General features: G+C 43.3%; 1 protein-coding gene across 3 annotated transcripts in view; it reads right to left on the bottom strand.

Annotated features, from left to right (window-relative positions):
- Nucleotides 1–23,792, bottom strand: part of SLC25A24 (solute carrier family 25 member 24) — a 52,584-nt gene that overhangs the window by 11,807 nt on the left and 16,985 nt on the right. For all 3 annotated transcript variants that reach the window (XM_083156891.1, XM_083156890.1, XM_083156892.1), the window contains exons 3-8: nucleotides 23,410–23,536; nucleotides 22,591–22,678; nucleotides 14,949–15,060; nucleotides 14,595–14,753; nucleotides 10,956–11,105; nucleotides 2,032–2,139 (exon numbers count right to left, since the gene is read on the bottom strand). In XM_083156891.1, the coding sequence (XP_083013017.1) occupies nucleotides 2,032–2,139; nucleotides 10,956–11,105; nucleotides 14,595–14,753; nucleotides 14,949–15,060; nucleotides 22,591–22,678; nucleotides 23,410–23,536 (744 nt within the window). The remainder of the gene's footprint in view (nucleotides 1–2,031; nucleotides 2,140–10,955; nucleotides 11,106–14,594; nucleotides 14,754–14,948; nucleotides 15,061–22,590; nucleotides 22,679–23,409; nucleotides 23,537–23,792) is intronic.

Below are 23,792 nucleotides of genomic sequence, written 5' to 3'. Positions count from 1 at the left end.
ATGTTGACTAACGCAGTAACCAACTGATACTTTATAACACCAGTGATCGCAAATTATTTATGGGCTGGACCCCGATCAGTGTACCACGAAGTGGTGCCTGTTTGGTGGATCTATTGCTCAGTTTTAGTTGTTTGGGTGCGCATTGTGAGACCTGGGGAGTGACCGCTTGCACTTTTTGTGTTAGCTGTCATTTACGTCAGGCTCTAGCGGCTAGTAACGCGTCGCCATGGTAACGTGCACGCTGGTGGGTCGCCAACCTATCGCGTGTACGCCCCAGGTTGATGACGTTCTAGCAAAGGTAGTGTTTGGTCTCCATGGAGACCGCTGTGTGAGTAGCGGAAGTTACGTATCGCAGCGTGTCACATGTGAGCCTGACACGGCCCTACACCCTATCAGAATGTACAGGAAGTGATGCGCTAGTACTGGCGGAGGCCGGACTGAACGCACGCTTCCCTTCTCATGTGAGTTAGCGATCACAGGTGAGTTCACTTTTTTCATTACCAAGTTATTGCAGTTACTATATATACCGGGTATTGTGGGTCAGTCAGGCATGCTCCTGACGACGGATAGACACTCCGAAACAGCTGTTGAGCAGACCTGACTTTGTCCCATTGTATGCAGTACTATGATGTCTTGTATCCTGTCTCCCATCTACCGGCTTGCATGCTGATAAGTATCTGGATGACTTGATCTGCTATATTGGACTGTTTGTACTGCCAATGGATTTTTTGCACTTTTTCTTACAATACAAAACTTTTTTCAAATTGGTGTGCTTGGCTCTAATTATCCATTCATCATCATCCACTTATGGCCATGGCACCCAGAAGATGATCTTTATATATGGTGTGCGGATTTTCCAATTGCTTATATATATATATATATATATATATATATATATATATATATATATATATTTTCTGATGTTTTACACTGCCCCCACAAAATAAGAAAGCATGAGTGAAGAGGTCACATGACAATTATGTTTATGAAAAGTAATTTTTCCTCCATTCAACTAAAGCTGTGTATACACGGAGCAATATGATAGCTGGCATTATATTTTGCTAGCAATATATTGCTCGGCAATCATATTGCTCAGTGTCCTGTTTTCATCAGCGACCACAGATGGTCGCTGATAAAAAATGACACACTGCCGGGAGAAGAGGCAGGGGAAGTCGCTGGTCGGAGGAGTATGCTCCTCTGACCAGCGACCATTAGGGGGCTGAAAACGGGGGCGCACACTCTGCGATTTATCGCCAGTGCACACTCCAATCTCTGGCAATATGGTCGCTGGCTATAAATGACGTGTGTACACAGCTTAAGTCAAAAACGGCGGCAATTTCGCCCATCCATGTGTTTTTCAGCTGTGCCAAATTCTTCGACAGTTTAAAAAATTAGCACTTTAATTGAATTGGTTGAATGTAAATTTGATCTAAAAACGTTGAGACGTGCAGATTTTTTGATTGTCGAATAATTACATGCAGAACTGAACTGAATACCCCCTTAATTTGTTGCTGCATTATTTTTGTTTAAAATCTATACCAATACAGATAATCAGGGTATGATTCGCAGTTCATGGCAAACTGGGCAAAAATGAAAAAGGGTCCCCAAAAATATATTATGTTACCACCCATATGCAGATGCATATCCTTCAGCGGCATATGCGATTATGTTATAAGTCATTAATATCAATATAGCAGCCGGCACCTCTAGTACGGAATGAGCAGTGCAGCTGCGGTGCGAATAAGATGCACATTTAAAGAAAGAGTTGCTTGGCATATGAGGACACATCTGTATGGGCAGGTCTGTTATTGTGCATACGCTGTAAGTTTTGAACACTCCACTAGAGTGTAAGCTTGCGGGCAGGCATTCTTACGGTTTTTCGATGGACTATAAATACCCAGTTTCCAATTGTAACGCGATATAGAAATTTGCTGTGCTATACAAGAAACTTTTAATAAATACAAAAATAATAGTACATAGCACATAGTACATATGACCAGGTACAACAAGAGATCAGTGATGTGGCAATACCTCCATGGGGTAAATTGAAGTCTGTGCCGTTGCTCCAGCCAGCGAGCCAGCTATAAATCGCTCAGCTGTTCCCAACTTGCCACTCTCTGAGGTGAACAGCTTCTTGTACTGCAACAAGAGAATAGACATATGTGGTATTTTATACATTTACATTGAAATAGCATACACTTAGACATGGAGACTCTACAGACCATAAGCAACACGTAGCTCACAAATTGCTGATGAGCTACATAACGTAGTTGAGATGAGCACCATCTGCTGGTAGGAACCTTCTATAAAATTACAGCATGTCAACCTTAATGCAGTCGACCCTATGACCATTACCCTTAATAACAAGGTTTCTTTTTGTATTGGGCCTTATTCGGGTTCAGTTATTTTGCGTAATTTTCCAGCTCACAACAGTTGCCTGTAAACCTTCCAGAAAACAGTCCAGGACCACACAGTCCCAATACCACATCTCTGCCCACCCCACGTCGCCACCCACTGCAGTTGCCCAGACCGCAGTCGCATTTTCCAGAATACAACTGACAGTTTGAGGGCTCACGCATACGCGGTGCAGTGGGCGTGCTTGCGCAGAAGTGCGGAAATCACCAATTAGTGATTGGTACGGATTCACCCCCAATTGTACACTAGTGTATCAGGCCTACATCATATGCTGGATCACCATGGTCTTCCATTTTTCAGTGTAATGATCCTTTACTGATTACAAATGATAAAATAAGGGCATAAGAATGAAACTGTAAATTGGTTACATTCTCCACAAATCATTATTAGTTTGTTTTACTTCAATAACAGGCTCGGTACTTATGTATTACACGGGCTATTCTCCATAGTGAAATCGCATTACATCGGATCGCACGCCGTGTATGGTGCCGTGAGATCTGATGCGATGAGATGTCCCTTTAGTTAATGTTAAGTGCTTATACAATGAAATATTGCATGGTATTGCGCCGCACCATACACGGCGTGCGATCCGATGCAATATTTCATTGTATGGCCACCCATGCTATGAGATATGATGGGTGCTTCATTGTGGAAGTAGCCATGTAATTTTTTGGTTTTGTTTTTGCACCCCCGCCACCCCGAAGAGTGGCGAGCGCAGCGAGCCCCATGAGTGGCGGTGGAACGCATCCTCCCGACCTTTTCATACCCCCACTATCCACGTCGGCGTGGAGTTGATTTTATATAGTGTGGCGAGCGCAGCGAGCTGCTGAGCCCGAAGCGTGGCAAGCGCAGCATGCACCGCGAGGGGTGACTGATTACTTTACATGTTTTCCGCATCCACTCGCCGCGCTTCGGGCTCGGTGGCTCGCCACACTATATAAAATCAACTCCACGCCGACGTGGATAGTGGGGGTATGAAAAGTTTGGGAGGATGTGTTCCGCCACCACTCGCCACGCTTCGAGGTGGCGTGGATAGTGGGGGGGGTTTTAGGAAAACATTCACAGCAGCCATACAATACATCTGACACAGTAATGCAGACACATGTTACCGTTAAAGTGGCAATTTACTTAATGATTATTAATAGTGATGACATATGAACAATTACAAAGAATATGAAGTGGAATAACGATAATTCATAACAAATATGAAGAAGAAGATTAGGAACAATAATAACAATAAGAAGATAAGGAACAATAATAACAATAATTAAAGATTAAAGAATTATTAAAAAGCAGTCACTGAGTGGGCACTGCAGCAGCCTTTGGCAGTAGGGTCAGCGCGTGTATAATTCTTTCAAAAGGATTTTCTGCTCCCAAACTTTTCCTCCATGTGAATTCCTGTAAATAGGAGTGTAAGTGGTGTCTTGCGGTGCCTCTATGCCTTTTACTGCGGTATTTGGCAGCCCCCCACAGCCGCTCAATGGTTTGGGTGTGTACCCCTGATTCAGGGTCCACAAAATTGTAGCCGTGATTCACCCTGCAATGTTTGTACCCTGCCTGCTGAAGTTCCTGGGTATTAAACGCCCTCCAGCAGTCAGAATAAATCACGGACCCGGGAGCGACATTATCGTTGATGGCAGCCATGAGGGTCGTTGCGTCTCGCCTTTCAACGGTGGTCAGGAAGCAGGACCCTGTCTCCCTGCATATACTGCCGAATACCCATTGCTGGGGTAGCATCCTCCCAACGTTATATTTCCTTTTCACAAAGAGGCTCTCGTCTACCTCCACCACCATGCCAGGGCCTCCAATTTGGGTCTGTGGCTGGGACAAGAGATCCATGGTGCAGGCCTCCCTCATGAGCCCGTTATACTGCACCATTGTCTTTACAGACATGTGTAGCCCAAGAGTACACAAACCAACACCCGGGGAACCAGAGGTTGGCTCGAATGCTGACCTTCTTGTGGCAACACTTTATGTGGCAGCACCACATCGCTTCCTTAACAGACAGCCTCATTGGATGCCCATTTACGCAAGTCTGCGTAATGGGCAGCAATTCTTTTTGCTGAAAAAACAGCACAGCCTCCTCCTGTGATGTAGGCAGGGTGAACATGGACATTTGGTCACCTGCCATGCCTGCGCCTTGCACACTGTTCACTGTAACACTGCCAGAACTCTGAGAAGCATCCATCATGGTCAGCTATTCTCCTCAGAGTGAGTGCCAGAAGAACTTACGCAAGTTCTGACTGACTACGCTATTTCCGTAGCTTAAGCTTAGTCAGAAAGCATAGTTACGGTAACTGAGAAACGTCTAGCATATAAACTAGTGGAACCGCATCGCATGGATCGCATGCCACTAAAACGGGACATGCGATACGATTTCCTTCCGCAAGCGTATGTATGTTAATTGGGTGCCCATGTAATACATAAGTGCCACAGGCTCTTTTTATATGTTACTAAAAAAGGATTATTCTGTACTGCTCAATAATACATGAGCATACATGTGCCTCCAATTATGGGATTCACTGTGCTTTACTCAACTCTTCAGCCTGGGCAAATTCTTGCCCCACCCACATTACTATCGCAGATCGCTATCCACTCGCAAATTGTGAACCATCAAAAGGACTTTGCCGTCTATGCAAATCTGAGCAGCTTGGAAGTTTCCACCAATCTGCGACGGAGGCAAGCTGGTCAAAGCCAGCTCTGACATCAGAGACCCACCCTTAAACTCTTGGGCATGACTGCGTTTTTTTCTGACACTCCCAGAAAAATGGCAGGTTACCACCCCCAAACGCCAGCTTCCTGTCAGTCACTTTGCCTTTATGCATGCGCACAGCGTCTATTCACGGACAACAGGGTGAGACTCCCAACTCCCCCCCCCCCCCTCGCCGCGGAACACTGCCGGCCTCGGGAGGAATGCGAGAACGTCCCAAAAACACCTGGACATTCCCGCGATAAGCGGGACAGTTGGGAGGTATGTGTATAGAGAAGTTTGGTACTTCTTTACTTTCACGGCGCCAGCATGGCGCCGCGTGTCAGAGTCCCCTTGCGGGGCTCGCTTCGCTCGCCCACGCTGCGGGCTCGGTGGCTCGCTACGCTCGCCACGCTAATTAAAATCAACTCCATGCCAACATGGATAGTGGAGGTATGAACTATCCATGTTGGCATGGCGTTAACTCCGTTTATTTAACTTAATTAGTGGCGAGCGTAACCCGGAAGTACGCGCGGCGCCATGCTGGCGCCGTGAAAGTAAAGAAGTACCAGAAGTTTTTCTAAAATACTTTTTGCCTGTTTTGCTGCAGCATTTAAGGCATCAATTTCTTTACGCATAGATCATACATGTCTAACCTTGGCCCTCCAGCTGTTGTTAAACTACACATCCCAGCATGCCTTGCAAAGTTTTAGCATTCCCTAACAGCCTTGCCACAGTTTTGCTGTTAGGGAATGCTAAAACTTTGCAAGGCATGCTGGGATGTGTAGTTTAACAACAGCTGTGGGGCCAAGGTTGGACATGCCTGGCATAGATGATCTGTCTATCAGGATCACTTTATGGACACATTTATATGGACACATTTAAAGAACTGCACTTTAAAAAAAATGTTGTTTTAAGTTTTTCAAAACAGTCAAAAACACAAAGCCACATCCATAGGTCCTACACCCTGAGCAGACAAGTTAAAATGACTGAAACAGCTACATGGGAATACAAAGAAATAAACACAGTACAAAGCTAAACACCAGTGTATGAGATCTACAAATGTTCTGTTTATATGACCTACAGTATGTTGTGAAAGGAAAAAGTAAAATAAGATAACAACAAGTTGTGATGTAGGAAAGGGAGAGGTGAGTAAAAGGAGAATGGGGATAAAGGATGAGTCCTATACCGGGTCCCAATAGTCATATAATACAACAGTCATACAATATAATTGTGGAAAGGAGTATAAAGATCTTCAAAGAAAGCAGTAGTATAGACAAGCCCTAAAGCTGGGTACCTATATCACCTACATCGATCAGGGTGCACGGGGGACTGAGCGCTCCTACAGTCACGATGAACACTTGGTTTACTATGATGGTTCCCTCCTTCAATAGTCACTGCAGGGTATACCCAGCTTAAGATTGTTAAATAAAAGGACTGAAATGCCCAAAGTCTATATGGGGTGTACAGCTATTATAGAGAAATCATAAATGCCAAACCTTAAATACTTGCATTTTTGAGTATGTATTTACAATAGCCTCATTGGCATACCACGCAACTTTAGTATTTCTCAAATCAGAGCTGTCTGAAAATTGGTCAATGTTATTTTAGTCAGGATCTGGATTGCTGATGCTCCGGGGTAAATGTAGCAGGGTGCGAGATGCCGGAGGTGCCTCTCTTTAATATGGCCATTCACGGACAAACTCCAGCACCCTATTATATATACCGCTCCCAGTTTGTACAGATAACTAGCAATGGTTTATAATACTATTAATTCCAAATGCTTAATTTGTTTCAAAACAAATGCTAAACATACCATAAGCATCATCAAATCTGGTCATGTTGGTATAGGTCTAGTTGTGCTCTAGTGGGGGATACCCCACTTTGTTATCCTTCCCGCTGCTGAAACCGATACTTCAAACATCCATGTGTTCTATATTTATCAAGTAATTTGCACTTTTCGTCATGTCACACATTTTCAATTTTACTTTTAACACGTCTTATCTTTCTGGTACCTTTTGTTGTTAGGGTGCTGGTCTCCCTGGTCATCATAGTTTATGTGGGTAGGATTGACTTTAATGTACTTATAGTTTTATTGTCGTTATAAGTAGTCCCTTCAAAATGGCCATAAGGTGTGAATGGAAGGACCCATGAAAAGCATTAATGCATGGCCATCCTAGTTAAGCCCACTGGGCAACTGTCTAGGGCCCACAATTCTAGGGACTTTAAGCGGGGACGGCTTGAACAGGGAGAATCTTCCTCCGGGCTATTCTGTGTATGCTTGAAGTATCCATCAAAGATCTGACAGCCATTTACTGTATAAAAGTATAAGGGAATATCAGGAGAGGAGATTTCAGATTTTTTTCCCCCCATGAGAACAGTACATTACTTTGCTGCTTGCCCTGCATCAAGACCTGTGATTGTGACTTTTTATTGACCACTCCTCCCCTGCACCTAAAGGGGTTAGCTAAACCCTTCACACATATAAGAAGGAAAGAAGGTATGTAAATGTTGGCTACAGTGTTGGAACTCGAACCCCTTGTGGCCGCATGTCGTCACAGAATTTTGAACAGAACAAAATAGTTTAATCTGTCATTAAAAAATCGGACCTGATCTATCAGAATCGGATGCATCAGTGTACATTGCAGGTTTTGTTTGTTTGTTTAATCATCTGCGATGTATCTCTTGATAAGGGCCACAAGGTGTGTGCCAGCGATGCCGCACCGCTGGCACACACCTATAGTCTGCAGAGCCAGGAAGTGCCAGACAGGAGAGGTGCTCTCCCTGCTCTGTATCCTCTGCATTCGCCTTTAGTCATTGGGGCAAGAACAAAGTGGCATACAGCTAGGCATGGAAGCTAGGCATGGAACCAAGGAAAAACAGCTTCACAGCACATCTCCATGCTTAGGGAAAAGTACAGCTAAGCCTACTACTATAAATTAGAATATCAATAACTTGGTCTGTGTGTTATACATTATTATGACATGTGCTCATTTAAGTGTTGCTTAAAATGTAATCGTATTATACTGCATACTGAAACTATAAGCTGTTTTGATGCATCAGGCCAATAAATCATTTGTCTTTTACTTATGCTTCTTATCCGATGCCTGGATGCCTTATTTGATCAGATAAGGTTTTGTCGTATACCATAACGTTGAATGGGATTGCATGTGATACATTGCATGTAAAATGACTGCATACGACGTATCGCCTGCGATCCTGTCACCAGGGAGCTGCCGCGGTAATGCATGCACCTCTAGCATGCGGTAACTTGGCCTAGTATATGGTCACCTTTAGTTCCACATTTTTTATTTGAGGAACACAGTGGTAACATTTGGTCACAACTACTACAGTATCTACTGAAGAAAATGATAGTACTGTAATTCCCATATTAACAGGAGCAATAGCGACACCTTCAGGCTATGTACAGTACTAGACACGGTCAGAGGTTATTAACTTATTTTGATTAATTTATTGCTCAGTCACGTCTTATAGCGAAGCTTTTAATGAGAGGAGCCTTGAGGATGGCCTTGAGCCTCAGGCTTACCATATTTTTGCAAATATATATATATATATAGCCAAGATCTCTGAATGACCTACTACCATGTAATTTTTCAAATCTGCAAATATTGCTAATGCCCCTCGGTGTGCTGGAGGAAACATGTTTTTTTGTGTCTTTTATAGTCTACTCTAGAACCACCCACTCTCTCAACTGAGGGGCATTACTGGTTTGATTAAGCAGCTTTCAGTTTGTTTTATGTTTATAGGGTGTAGTATATTGTGTTGGAATTCTGAATATTAACATGGCCATAATGTTGACATGCTGACAGTCACTATGTCGACAAAGATAAAATGTCAAAATGATTAGAACACTTAAAAACATCTTTGTTTGTCTAGCAGGTGGCTCCAGCGGTGTCTTCAGGGTCAGGTGGTGACATCATGTTGGCTTCCAGCTTCACTAACCCTAACACACTCCATAATGCCTATGTCTAACCTCCCCTCACGAAGCCTAACACTATCTGTGTCCTATAATGGCAAACCCTAACCGTGCCACAGCCTAAACTCAACCTTCTCCCTCCGGTCCATGCAGAATGTCAACATTATAAACATGCAGACATGTTCAATGTAGCGATTGCAGCATCATAACTGTCTACATTTTCACTACAGCCCTGTTTTATGTACCACATACATTGTTACCCAGTTTGTTTTATCACTGTCTACTATTGTAAAGCGCAACTGAGTCTGCTGCGCTATATAAGAAACTGTAAATAAATACATACATACATACATACATACATACATACATGGTGTATATCTGTACTATTTCCCTCTATGTAATTGTGCTAGTGATTTGCTACTGATTAGAATTTGACGCTGGTACATCATCAAGCTATGAACACAGATCAACTGGAACAACCTCTTAACATTGTATAAAAAAGAGAGAGCATGTGCATTATTGTCACCAATGAAGGACACCAGCGGTGTGGTTCAGTGCAGTCTGTAATACAAATAGGGGAGCCACAGGAATTGCCACCACAAACATTGCTACACACGCCAGCATGGGTTCACACGCAGTTGGACTTTTGAACTGTGCTGCAGCCCCACCTCTGGAGCAGCCATTTACTACTAACGGACAGATAATCCGCACATGAGAAAAATTTGGTGTGTGTATTTGTTTAAACAAAAAAGTGATTACACAGCGAGTTATGTGGCTATACATTTACTTGGCAAGACATACTAGTTGTACTTCCAATGTAAGCAATTACACATCATGATCATTATCATATTCTACCCATTTGTTTGATAAATGGAATGCAATCCTACAGGGATGCATTGCTGTGACGATTGTACGCATGGTGTGATACATGATTACACAGATATTGCACTGACTTTTGTAATACATATAATTTGTCCTACCCAGAATCAGCCACAATGTGTTACATAGGACTATCTATGAAATTAGCTGCAAACATATGAAGATATTAACCCTATTTGCGGTACACAGAGCAGTGTACAGTCTGCGTGATAAAAGGTGTGGCAGTAAGCAATACTATATTGCACAATTTCAAACATGTCATTGATGGGTCAAAGGGCAAATTATCCTAACATGACTCAGTGCTTTAGTAACCTTTAGCTTCCCTCTCATTCAGTGTTACTGTATATGGACTCAATAGGTAAAATGGGCAGGCTGCCTGACCTCCCTGTTCTGCCTGCCTGGTAACTTCCTCTGTAATATTTCTATTACTTACTAGGACTCATGTGTGCATGTATAATGCCGTGCACAGAGAGATAGTATTTGATAGCAAAAACTGACCTAATAATTTATTCTGCGCTGACTCTATCACACTTTAAGTAGAAAAATGATTGCTTGTGATAACTTTTAGTTTTCCATTTTAATGCTGATTCCTTGTTTCAGTATTACTCTGATAATAATGATGACATTATCATTATTAATAATAATAATTTCCTGAAATAAAATCTATGTGATATAAAAATGAAGTTCAACATTTCCACCCTCTCGGTCCATTCTGAGTATATCACACAATCTGTACTGTAACTGCAAGTTCCCTTTTCCACTTTTTTGGTGACATTTCCCCGTCATTCATCCTGTAGTCTGTTTGTCGGATTCTGTATCCCAACCGCATTATTATACATATTACTTTATTCTGTTTAAAAGTGAATCCATTTACTTGTTTTCTCTAAATCACTGCGCATTTTCCATTCATGTGCTGAGCCAGGAGCACAGATGTAATATCGTATCATACACAGAACACTATAAAGCGTTACCATTTCTCTTACTCCATTGTATGGCATAGATCATGTAGTTAATGTACTGTATACATGGACTTACCTGGTCATATGCCCAGAATTTCATAGCAGTCTCTGGGGCTATTTTGATGACATTCACTCCATTCCCTCTCCACAGAGATCGGATGCCTCCTTCCTTCACCATTAGCTTCAGACCAGCCAGCATGTTTGAATTTCCTTTGGTCCCATGAACCTGGCAAATTGAAGGGTTTAATAGGTGAGTGCACACAGAGTTACCACTTTACAGTAAGCTGCCACCTAGAGGATTCCTGCTGTAAATACCTATACAATATGGAGGCCTGTAAGCTGCTAGGGCAGTGGTTCCCAAACTGTGCGCCTAGGTTACCTGGGGTGCCTCGGGACACTTGCAGGGGTGCCTCGGGTTGGTCGTCCAGGACCAATTCAAATTATTTATGATCAATTATTTCTGGACAAAACCAGTGCTGGTGGCTGCCAATCATAAAATGTGTACAATCAGAACCAAATCCTGCCCTTTACCACATAACTGAACCTAAGAAGCACATATAAACACAATCTACTTAATTTGATATATATATTTTTTGGGGCCTAGGGGTGCCTTGGAAAATTCTGATACTCTAGGGTGCCGTGATTAGAAAAAGATTGGGAACCCCTGTGCTAGGGTCAACCTAACACATGTATCAAACAGTAATAAGGAATTATAAGGGAAACACTGCATTTTTTATTGCTACACACACAAGCTACATGGCACACTAAAGACCTACAGATGTCCCTTACACACAATGCCTCAATATGACATATGGCACAATATACCTGCCACAGCTAAGTCGTCTGAGAAGTGAAACATAGAGCCTTTTTCTTTAAGATAAGATTGTGTCTTATAAGCATCTCGGACGCAGCTAACCACCACTCACAGTGCACTAGAGATACTGGGGTGAAATTGAATTGCACAGAAATTTGTTGTAAACACGTACAAAGATGAAAAAAGCCGCAGACGCAGAGTTGTTTTTTAGCTTACAGCTATTTTATCTGTGCATATGAGGCGTATATTTTGAGCGAGAAAGAAGCTTGATGCAGCCAAGTAGCACAGGACATGATGCACTGAGAGGGGCGGTTTGGTGCAACGGAGGCCACAGTGTATAAAGACACATCTGCATGGCTTACGGTATGGCCAGTAGTCATACAATTCCCATCTCCAGCTCGCTTTCCTCCATAATTACTCTAAGTATTGGCACAGATTGTTCATATCCATCTCAGACACAGGCAAAAGAATGAAATAAAATCGGTACTTGTGTACTAGCACGGCGCCCACGATATTTGGTCACACAACATATAATCGCATTGCATCGCATGGAATACACCCGATGCACTGCGATGCGATTTAAAATTGTATAAGACCCTATACAATGTTTAATTGCATAAGCACCCTAATGGGGGCTTACAATGTTAAATGCACCCCCACTATGAACGTGAACCCGAAGCGTGGCGAGTGCAGCGAGCCCGCGAGGGGTGGCGGTACGCGTCCTACGACCTTTTCATAACCCCACTATCCACGTCGACGTGGAGCTGATTCTATATAGTGTGGCAAGCGCAGCGAGCCACCGCGCCTGTATTCCGCGTCCACTCGCCACAATTCGGGTTCGGTGGCTCGCTGCGCTCGCCACACTATATAAAATCAACTCCGCGACGACGTGGATAGTGGGGGTATGAAAAGGTCGTAGGACGCGTACCACCGCTGCTCGCCACGCTTCAGGTTCACGTTCATAGTGGGGGTGGCGTGGGGGTGCATTTAACCTTGTAAGCCCCCATTAGGGTGCTTATACAATTTTAAATCGCATATTCGATGGTATATAATTTTAAATTATATAGCATCGCATCGCATACCATCGCATGCTTATGGTCTGCGATGGGTGCTGTGCTAATACACAAGTACCAATAAATCAGTTGGGCTGTAATAGCCATAGCCACATCCACTTCAGTTCTTTACTGATTTATAGTGATTATTCTATAAAAAAGACACTTCTATAATGTTGATCATCATTTGTGCTACAAAAGTATGTAGCATGTGCGGTGCAGGTGACAATAATAGATGTCTGTCCAATAGCAGAGTTTGAGGTTAGCACCTACATCTGCTCACAGACCCTGTAAGCCTTAGCATACCTGCTATGGTGCACAAATCAGGAGTCACCTTATGAAACCCTAACTGAAACTCAAATATATACAAAAATATCACCATTATATCTTAATTGCTGTGAGAGAGCCAAATAAGAGACTTTATATTTAAGTTTTTTTTTTTTCCGGGCTGTGAGAGCCAGAAAAAAATATCCTTATGCGGATTATCTGATGAAAATTCGTTAAGGGAAATGAAACGTTAAGCGTACCTTTGTGTCTGTTTTATTTCCGTGAGTGCCACCCCGTCTCTGCCTCTACTACTCCATTGATACCTACAGGAGGGCACCTGGAGCCAGTTACCAACTAAGGTGTGAGTGCCGACCCTCTGGGACTTTATGCAAATTACATGATATAATGTTTTAGACATATGTAATTAATTGGGTACTTGTTTCCTAGCGATTTTCAATCGTATGGCATCTTATCGCATCGCATGCCATATAGCCACATACGATGCGATTTTAAATTGTATAAGCACCCTAATGGGTGTTTTGTATGTTAAATGGCCCCCCTATACGATTTTTAATTGTAGAAGCACCCTAATGGTTGCTTACAATGTTAAATGCACCCCCAACGCCACCCCCACTATCAATGCCAACCCGAAGCGTGGCGAGCGCAGCGAGCCCGTGAGGGGTGGCGGTACGCGTCCTCCGACCTATCTAAAATCAACTCCACGCCGACGTGGATGGTGGGGGTATGAAAATGTGGAGGACGCGTAACGCCGCCCCTCGCGGGTTCGCTGCGCTCGCCACGCTTCGGGTTGGCGTTGATAGTGGGGGTGCTTTTAACATTGTAAGCCCCCATTACGGTGCTTATACAATTAACAATCTTATAGGGGGGCCATTAACATTGAGAGCACCCATTAGGGTGCTTATACAGTTTAAAACCTTAATAGCAGCTGCACTCTGGAAGTGTGCGAGTCCACACTCATTTATCCTTTGTTGTACCTCAATGTTAGAAAGCCATGAACTTCTTACATACTGTATCAATAAATAATTTAAGCCGATGATCATTGCAATGTGATAATCAGGAAATGCTACATACACTGCTTAAAAATCTTGGTCTGGGCGGAACTTCTGGAGGCAATAGATTTGAGCCCCAGCCCTGAAGGGGGCACTTGGCTGCGATATTGTCCCCAGGCTCTCAACGTTACAGACAGTGACAGCATGTCACTCTCCGCTCTGCACGTTCAATGTGATTATAGAGATTGTAAGTACGATTGTTCTATCAGCAACAATGTGCTTGTGCCAATGTGTTATATTATTATTTTCCTGTTGGGGCCCATGTGCTTTTTGTGGTGCCCTATTTGCTTGATTATTTTCCTATCTGTGCTAATGTGTGTGTTTTTACCTACAAAGGTAGTTCTGCGAGCTACTGAGCCACATGCTCCTTGTTGTACAAATGGCTTCTCCATGTTGGCTTATATTGACGAAGAACAATTTGTTATGGTAAATCTGTCACAAATGTGAATTCTTTTTGGGGCTTGATCGTTAATTACATCCATAATCTTAGACTACAATACTGGATCCTATACCTGCATCATGACTTTCAAACGGTCAAGGGGAGCAGTTCCTGTGCGGGACACGGCTCCGGCCATACCCCCAGCTATCAGCTGTTTCCACCACTGACCAGTCTTCTTCTCCTCCTCTGTAAACTCATCTGGGATAGTGAGACTGTCACCAATATCCAGCACCTGTGGGTATAAATCCGTTTTAGTATTTGACATAAAGTAGTCTAGAACATAACTCTCATTCATTCTATTTGTTGCGGACATGAGATCACACTATATAAAATACTCAGATTGTGTGGTTTATTTCAGACTTTACTAGCAAAGGACCAAATATTTAAATGAATTTGTCCACATCAGAACCTTGTTGTACAAGCTCACCGTTGAATGCTTCCAGTAACGGATAATTTCCTGAATGTCAGCCGCTGGGTTAAAGAGAAAGTGGTCTCTCCACTCATTCCAGTCCACAGTGAGCGTGCCATCTGCGTCCATGCTGCAAGCCAAAGAGAAGAAAGAAAATGAGACATTGCTTATATTTGCAATATAGAGAAACCCATGTTGTTTTATATAAAGCTAGATAATGCAATAAATACTATTATTGCTGAATTTATAGGCACCCCAGATGAACACATACAGGGCTAACAACCAGCATAGAACAAATTGTCCAGAAAGAACCATACATGTATGTATCTAATGACCATCTCCAATACCCAAGACTGAATGCGTCCAGGTTTGTGTAATCATTGGCCAACTACATCAATAGGTCCTCGCTATAAACATACATTTAACCAACGATGTGCAGCCCCCTGTGTTTGTCTACACTAATGAAGGCCAAGTAAAGTAGAGAGACACACCCATAAATCTGAACACAGTCAGAGTGGGACGCAAAACACATTTTAGCTAGTTTTGTGTGATTGGCCGCTGACAAATGTTCCACCGGCTCTGACTGGTTATTTAATGCATGAGCATACATCAGGCTAGGGAATTCATTTACAGAAATGTTTTTATTTTTCAGAGAGTGGTTTATGATGTATTATAGAAAAGTATTTGAAGTCTTATCGATGGATAATCGCTAATGCAGATATTGCATAAAAACAAATGGATACAAACATTCTGTATACGTGTATGCGACGTATGTACACTACCCCATACACTACCACGATTTGGGATGATTTTACCCGTTCCCGACAGAACGGGCAGAGAAAGCGGCACAAATGGGGTGAGTATGATGTCCCCTCAGGTCCGATGTGCGGTCCCGTGTGAATCGGACCTGAGTTGGGAGGTCAGACCAGCATGCAGTTTCGACCACGGACCCTCCTCCCTGCATCGGAGAACAGGGGTCGCATGCAATCCATCACATGTGAAATCCGAGCACATATTATGCCCTGTACATATTTTGCTAAAGTTTCAGCTTTGCATGTACAGGTTGAGTATCCCTTATCCAGAATGCTCAAGACCACAAACATTTTGGATAAGGGATTATTCTGGAATTCAGAATTATTTTTTTCACATATTCACCTGGTCCCCTGATGTCCGGCGACCGTCATATTAGTCTTCAGTGGCATCGCTGGTCCAAAGGACACATTGCACATGTACGGGGGTGTGCCGTGATATCATGGCATCACCGGCGCGCCCACACAATGCCTCCTTGGGACAGGGGATGCCGCTGAATACAATTCAGATGGAAGCAGTGGACAAGGTGAGTATAAAAAAGGTTTGGGTGGGATGGACCATTTGTTGTGCTATAAACCCCAAACCTGAGCTGAGATAAGCATTCTGGTGCCAAGAAATATACCAAATACATCGTCAATATAAAATAGTGGCATTACACTGCTACAGTCATCAACACATACTGATATTTTGTGGTAGTCCAATAACCTGTGGGGTCACTTCAGTGCCGTAGAAGAGAAAGGTCACCCATTATACAAGTAAAAGAAAAATCATCTTTATTTGCGAAAGAAAATGAGGAAAGCCCCAAAGATCTATTAAGGCCACTGGCATGAAGGCATTCCAACACTGGGAAAGATTGACAACTACTAAAAGGATATTTTTGGGAGTTACATCATGTATTGAGGATGGGCTTTCTTTACTAGCATGAGATTTTGTAAAACCTAATATTGTGTAAATTACCAATTTAAATAAGATAGTAAGGGTGGAGACGGACTATACAAGATTCTGCTGAGCCTTACAAACATGCACGTCAGCGGCTTGCGAACAGATTTGCAGCAAAAGTTGAGCAATATGCAGGCTAGCACCGGGCAGGATTTACTCTTGCTGTGCAGCGTATACCTGATAGCAGGACTCTGCAAATTAGCAGAGCAGTGATCAGGTCTGAATAACCCCATAGTTTTAAAAGGTTTAAACACCAACAATATGATCTGAATAAAATAAAATAATGTTTATGTACAGTATACAATCTGGGATCACGGCTGCCGATCCCCGCCGACAGCCGTGATCCGTGGCCCGTTTGTGGTCAGATCGACCACATAACGACAGACGGGATGTCCCACCTGCCAATGGGCACAAAGATTGTCGATCTGCAGCCTGGATCACGACAATCCACAGCCGTTATCGGCAGAACGGGCCCGACAGCTTCTGAAGTCGGGCCCGTTCTGCTGTGATCCCGCATCAATGCTGTAGTTAATGAAAGCATTGAATAGGGAGCTGCCGCTATTTCCCATGTCGGAAATAGCGGCGGCACATTGCATACCTCCCAAAATGAGACATCCCCACAGACATACTGAAATGATTGGCTAATGCAGAACTGTATTTAGAAACAATACAAAATAGTCTATCATCACTTAGGGGTATATTAAATCTCCGGCGAGCACCTCCCATCGGGGAGATGCCCGCCGGGCCCTATTCAATGCGGTCTTCCCCAACAGCATTGAGCAGGGTATCTCGGCAGAACAAGCCCGACATCACTAGCTTTTGACCTGCCCCCGTGGTTACAGCTATGTAGGGAAGACAGATCGGACCCTGAAAGAAAGAATGGCTAACCATCGGCATGCGATTAAAACCGCACTTGAAACCAGGTCCAGCGACCAACCGGTGGCCCGGCATTTTTTGCAAGCCGGACACAGTGTGGCATCTCTGAGATATATTCTAATTGATCATGTACCTCCCTCAATCAGAAGAGGGGACAGATCTTTGAAACTCCTCCGGTGTGAAACAATGTGGATACACCGATTGGGGACATTGGCCCCCCGTGGCCTTAATGAACAGTTAGGACTTCGCTGTTTGTTGTAAATTATCATTGCTGCGCCCTATAACTCCCTTTGTTGCTTCTGTCCTTTTTTGCTAGCATTGTCATTGAGCTCCATTTTTTCTTTAATGTTTAGAGCTAGTATATGATAGCATTCGCCACTGATTGGCGCATATGTTAGGACGCATTCCTAATAACAGTACTATAGTGTGAGTTTTCTTACTGCATATCCTGCACCATGTGGTCTAGCTTGGGTCCAGTGGTTAATGTTGTTCTGCGTTTTTAAAGTACACTTTTTAACGTTATTTACTATTTTGCATAGATTGTCTGTTTTGTCTGTATGTAATAAAGTTGTTTTGTATTTTGTATACAGGGTGCTATGGTAACGGAGCCGCCCGACTGCCGTGACGCAACCACGCTCTCTGCTGAGGGACGTGAGACGACGCAGATGATTGGCGGTAGCGGAAGTCATCGGGTGTCGCTCCCGCGCCGGACACCTTTCATGCTGATGGTGCTGTGAGTATATAAACTGTATTCTGTTTGTTATTTGTTGTCTGATGAAGAGGTAATAAACCTCGAAACGTAACGCTATTTGACCTGTGTCAGTGTCTGGTTATTGGAGTGCCTCCACACGCGCTGTATACTGTGAGATCCCTGGCTTCAAGGATCCCTGGCAGGCACCCTTCCAAAAGTATCTTGTGTTTTGCCGGTCGTGCTGCTCCAAGGAGATTGTGTATTGGGATTTGCAGCTACCACGGGAGCTGAGATTCTGGAGCGGAGCACCCGCTGCTTTATAGCATATACCTCATTTCTTCATCATCAGCTTTTTTCTGCCCCATTCATCCACGACCATGGATTCCCAGTCTGTGTCCACAGAGGACCCACTGGGAGTGGTGAATGTGGCTTTGCAGACTCAGGGGACTATCCTGACATTTACCGCGGACCAAGCCACCAACATGCTGTTTCAGGAGCATTTAGTGGATGAGGCCGAGGCCTGACCGCTTGAATACCTGTTTAAGGATTGGCAGCGATTAAAGCAAAAAGAAATTGATTTCCTTTATCATGGGATCACGCTAAGTGACTATTTCCGTGACAAGCGTATACCTAGAGGGTTTAGGGTTAAAAATATACCCACGATTGGACGCCACAATGCTGCATTCTGCCGCAGATGGATCGCCATCCTGAATAAATGCAGCTTAGATCTGTTACTGCTGGTAGTGGAAGAGGCTGGCAGAGAATTGGGTGTGATCCGTGGTAAAATTGTGGATTTTGAGGCACAACATAAATCCTCATTTGAAAATGATGTAGAGAATGGCTGGTTGGAGAAATTAACTAAAAACATTTCTCTGTATAAAAGGGATTTAATTGCATTTAAAAAACAAAAACTGCAAAAGGTGATTGATGACTACGAGCAAAATCGTGTTTATGTCTGGGTACAAGGGGGTAGAGCCGAGACCACTTATAATCGTGGTAGGGGGCCCAATCGACGCAGATGGAGACCCCCACATGATGCAGGCTCCTCCTATGAGGCTATTACCTCAAGTGACTCTGATGCTGCTCCTGGTCTGTCCAATTCCCAGGGTCAATTCCCTTTAGGGGGAACACCCAGTTCACAAGCAGACCACGCCGGAGGAGGCATACCCGCCGTGGTGGCCAGAGGAAAAGGGAGAGGACGAGGCAAGGTGGGACGACCGCCATGATAATAAATCTTTCCTCCCACACCCTCTCTGATGCCGAAACCAAAGTTTTAAATCGAGGCTTGTCATATGTCCCCTCTGGAGGGTTGCAGAGTCTCAAATGGGAGACTGAGAAGTATAGGCTTCAGAGACAACTTAAACTGAAGGAATACTTCCATAACAACCCTCAACCTCTTACAACGGACATCATTCCACCGCAACTCCGAAAAATACTACCACGATCAACTTTTGAACCAACCTCATATAACCCGTCCATCAAATCCTTCTGTAATATGCTTGACACCAATGTGGTTCCTATCCACCAGAAGCACCAGTTCAGCAATTTAGGTAAAGATGAGTTTCGTGCACTCCAAGATTTATCTAAGTATAATGACATAGTCATTTGCTCCGCCGACAAAGGCGGAGCCATTGTCATTCAAGATCTAAGTCACTATAAAGAAGAGATTGCACGTCAGTTAGCTGACCAGGCGGTGTATTGTAAATTGTCGGGTGATCCAACTGTATTATTCAAGAAAAAATTACAGTCCATCTTGGCGGCTGCAGTTAGCTCCGGGACTATCGAACAAAAATTGGCTGATGCATTGGTTCCAACAGACCCTGTGGTGGCAATATTATATACCTTGCCAAAGGTTCACAAGAACTTACAACGGCCCCCAGGGCGGCCAATTATTTCCGCCAGGGGATCCCTGTTTCAGGCCCTGGCGATTTACCTGGACGCTGTTATACAGCCGTGCATAGTGTCTAGTCATGGACATATACAGGACACCACGGCTTTCCTTAATGTTCTGGCAGCGGTGGGCACGCCCCCTGCTGGCAGCCTTTTGGTCAGCCTTGACATTACAAGTCTTTACACTGTCATACCTAATGCTGATGGGTTGTATGCTATGGGTAAACTTCTTAGGGGTAATCCTAGTTACTTGGGCCCCCCGGTTGACCTGGTTCTGCAGCTCCTCGACCTGATACTAACTCATAATTACTTCATCCACGATGGTGAGTTCTACCTGCAGCTGTCGGGCTGTGCGATGGGGTCCAATGTGGCCCCATCATACGCTAATGCCTACATGCTGCAGGCGGAGCGTGAGATCTTTCTAGATGTTCCTGGTGTACGAGATAACATCATTGCGTACGCCAGGTTCATCGATGATTTATTCATGATGTGGTCGGGGACAGCTGCTGAACTGGAGAAACATCTGACGACTCATAATTTGTCCAGTTCACCCATCAAATTTACCTATAGCATTGATCAGGAAACTGTCCATTTCTTGGATGTTAAGGTGTCATTGGGTGTTGATGGTGTTTCGACCGATCTCTTTACTAAGGAGACGGATAGAAACACCCTTTTACACGCTAATAGTTTCCATCCCAAGCCCTTGAAATATGGGCTACCTTACTCCCAATTTTTGAGGGTAAGACGGGTGTGCAGCAATGATGCCGACGCTGAACGGCAAATGCAGATCATGGTTAACAAATTTCTTTCCAGAGGCTATGAAAAAAACTCAGTACTGGCGGCCAAAGACAAGGCCATGAGCGAACAACGCAGCAATCTGCTTAAAAATCAATCTAAAAAAACCCAATCGAATTATCTTCCCTGGGTTAATCATTACAATGACCAGAGCCAACAAATTAATATTGTTGCTAAAAAATGGTGGCCTATTATTAAAGCCGACCCCAATATTGGTCTTGCAGATAGCAGGCTTATGCCCTGCTATCAACGGGGTAAGAATGTGTCTGATTGGGTGGTTCGCACAGACATTACTGGAATGTCAAGTAGCCAGCTGATAAGAGATGGCTTTTTAGCCAGACGTAATGGTTGCTTCAGATGTCTGGGCTGCATCACTTGCAGATCCATGACAGCATCTGATTCATTCTGTCATCCATTATCCGGGAATAAATATTTTATTAAACATAACCTGACCTGTTCGACAAAATTTGTAATATATCTTTTGACCTGCCCCTGTGGTTATAGCTATGTAGGGAAGACAGATCGGACCCTGAAAGAAAGAATGGCTAACCATCGGCATGCGATTAAAACCGCACTTGAAACCAGGTCCAGCGACCAACCGGTGGCCCGGCATTTTTTGCAAGCCGGACACAGTGTGGCATCTCTGAGATATATTCTAATTGATCATGTACCTCCCTCAATCAGAAGAGGGGACAGATCTTTGAAACTCCTCCGGTGTGAAACAATGTGGATACACCGATTGGGGACATTGGCCCCCCGTGGCCTTAATGAACAGTTAGGACTTCGCTGTTTGTTGTAAATTATCATTGCTGCGCCCTATAACTCCCTTTGTTGCTTCTGTCCTTTTTTGCTAGCATTGTCGTTGAGCTCCGTTTTTTCTTTAATGTTTAGAGCTAGTATATGATAGCATTCGCCACTGATTGGCGCATATGTTAGGACGCATTCCTAATAACAGTACTATAGTGTGAGTTTTCTTACTGCATATCCTGCACCATGTGGTCTAGCTTGGGTCCAGTGGTTAATGTTGTTCTGCGTTTTTAAAGTACACTTTTTAACGTTATTTACTATTTTGCATAGATTGTCTGTTTTGTCTGTATGTAATAAAGTTGTTTTGTATTTTGTATACAGGGTGCTATGGTAACGGAGCCGCCCGACTGCCGTGACGCAACCACGCTCTCTGCTGAGGGACGTGAGACGACGCAGATGATTGGCGGTAGCGGAAGTCATCGGGTGTCGCTCCCGCGCCGGACACCTTTCATGCTGATGGTGCTGTGAGTATATAAACTGTATTCTGTTTGTTATTTGTTGTCTGATGAAGAGGTAATAAACCTCGAAACGTAACGCTATTTGACCTGTGTCAGTGTCTGGTTATTGGAGTGCCTCCACACGCGCTGTATACTGTGAGATCCCTGGCTTCAAGGATCCCTGGCTGGCACCCTTCCAAAAGTATCTTGTGTTTTGCCGGTCGTGCTGCTCCAAGGAGAGAGATATAGATATATATATATATATATATATATATATATATATATATATATATATATATATATATATATATATATATATATATATATATATATATATATAATAAAATGTATTTAGCGACTAAGGCATTTGGATGAAAAGTAACCAGAAATTCACATTAAAATACAGTTTTCTCACCTTTTGAGGATTTTGTCAGCATGGTCTGGTGAAATGTTTATACCCAAAGCCTTTAGAGAATTTGTGATCTCTGATGCTTCAATCTTCCCTGGAGTGGAAAACAAGAACCATAAAGAGAGGACCAAAAGGACAGAGAATAAAATTAGTGTTAGCCTGGAAAATTAACAGAAATGAGCAGAACTAAGAGATAGTGGGTGATTTAATGGGATGAGAGATTCAGAAAGTGAGACATTTGCTGACAAAATCCTTCTTAGATGGACAAAACCATGTGCAGTGCAGGTGGGGCAGATGTTACTTGTGCAGAGAGAATTAGATTTGGGTGGGGTTTTACTGCAAAGTGAGATCTATATTGCAGTGTAAAAATAAAGCAGTCAGTATTTACCCTGCACAGAAACAAAATAACGCACCCAAATCTAATTCTCTCTGCACATTTTACATCTGCCCCCCTGTAGTGCACATGGTTTTGTCCATCTAAGAAGGATTTTGTCAGAAAGAGTGAACTTGAATAAGGCCCTTGGTGAGAAATCTCCAGTTTTTTTAAAGCGGCAATCATTTACACTGCAAAATCAAACTGGTTTTGCAGTGTAAATGATTGCCCCTTTAAAAAAACTGGAGATTTCTTACTAAATCTCTCACTTTCTGAATCTCTCATCCTATTAAATCTCACCCAGTGTCTCAACTTCTATTTTCCCTGAACAAACAGCGCCTGCACGAACACCCGCCCCCCGCCCATGTTGATGATATATAAAGCTGGATTGTTTTGTAGATTAAAAGCGTTGTGCATAACTAAGTTATCTAAAAAAAATAAGTTTTTCTCACCATCTTTATTTTTGTCCAAGCTAGTAAAGGCAATTTTCATTTTTTTTTCATGTTCTTCCAGATACTTCATAAACTCCCCAAAATCCAGATGTCCATCTTTATTTGTGTCACCAGCTGCCACAATTTTCTGAAGATACAGAAGAGCCAGAAGTGCCTTGTTAATACATATAGAGAATTTAGCATTCTACCAGTACATTTTAAAATATACAAGAAATGGTCTTGTAGTAATTAAACAGGATGGGAGACCATTTCTCTCTTCTTAGAGCATTGTTGAATAAATACGGATGCGTTGTGCACATCATAGACAATAAGACACAAATGCATCATAAAAATGTATTCCAATAATAAGACCAAATGAATGAGTCACCTAATATGAACGAAGA

This window comes from Crinia signifera, chromosome 8 (genome assembly GCF_055691185.1).
Source record: "Crinia signifera chromosome 8, ASM5569118v1, whole genome shotgun sequence".
Lineage (NCBI taxonomy): Eukaryota > Metazoa > Chordata > Amphibia > Anura > Myobatrachidae > Crinia > Crinia signifera.
Note: the sequence above shows the minus strand (reverse complement) of the source record. Positions and strands in the feature narration are given on the sequence as shown.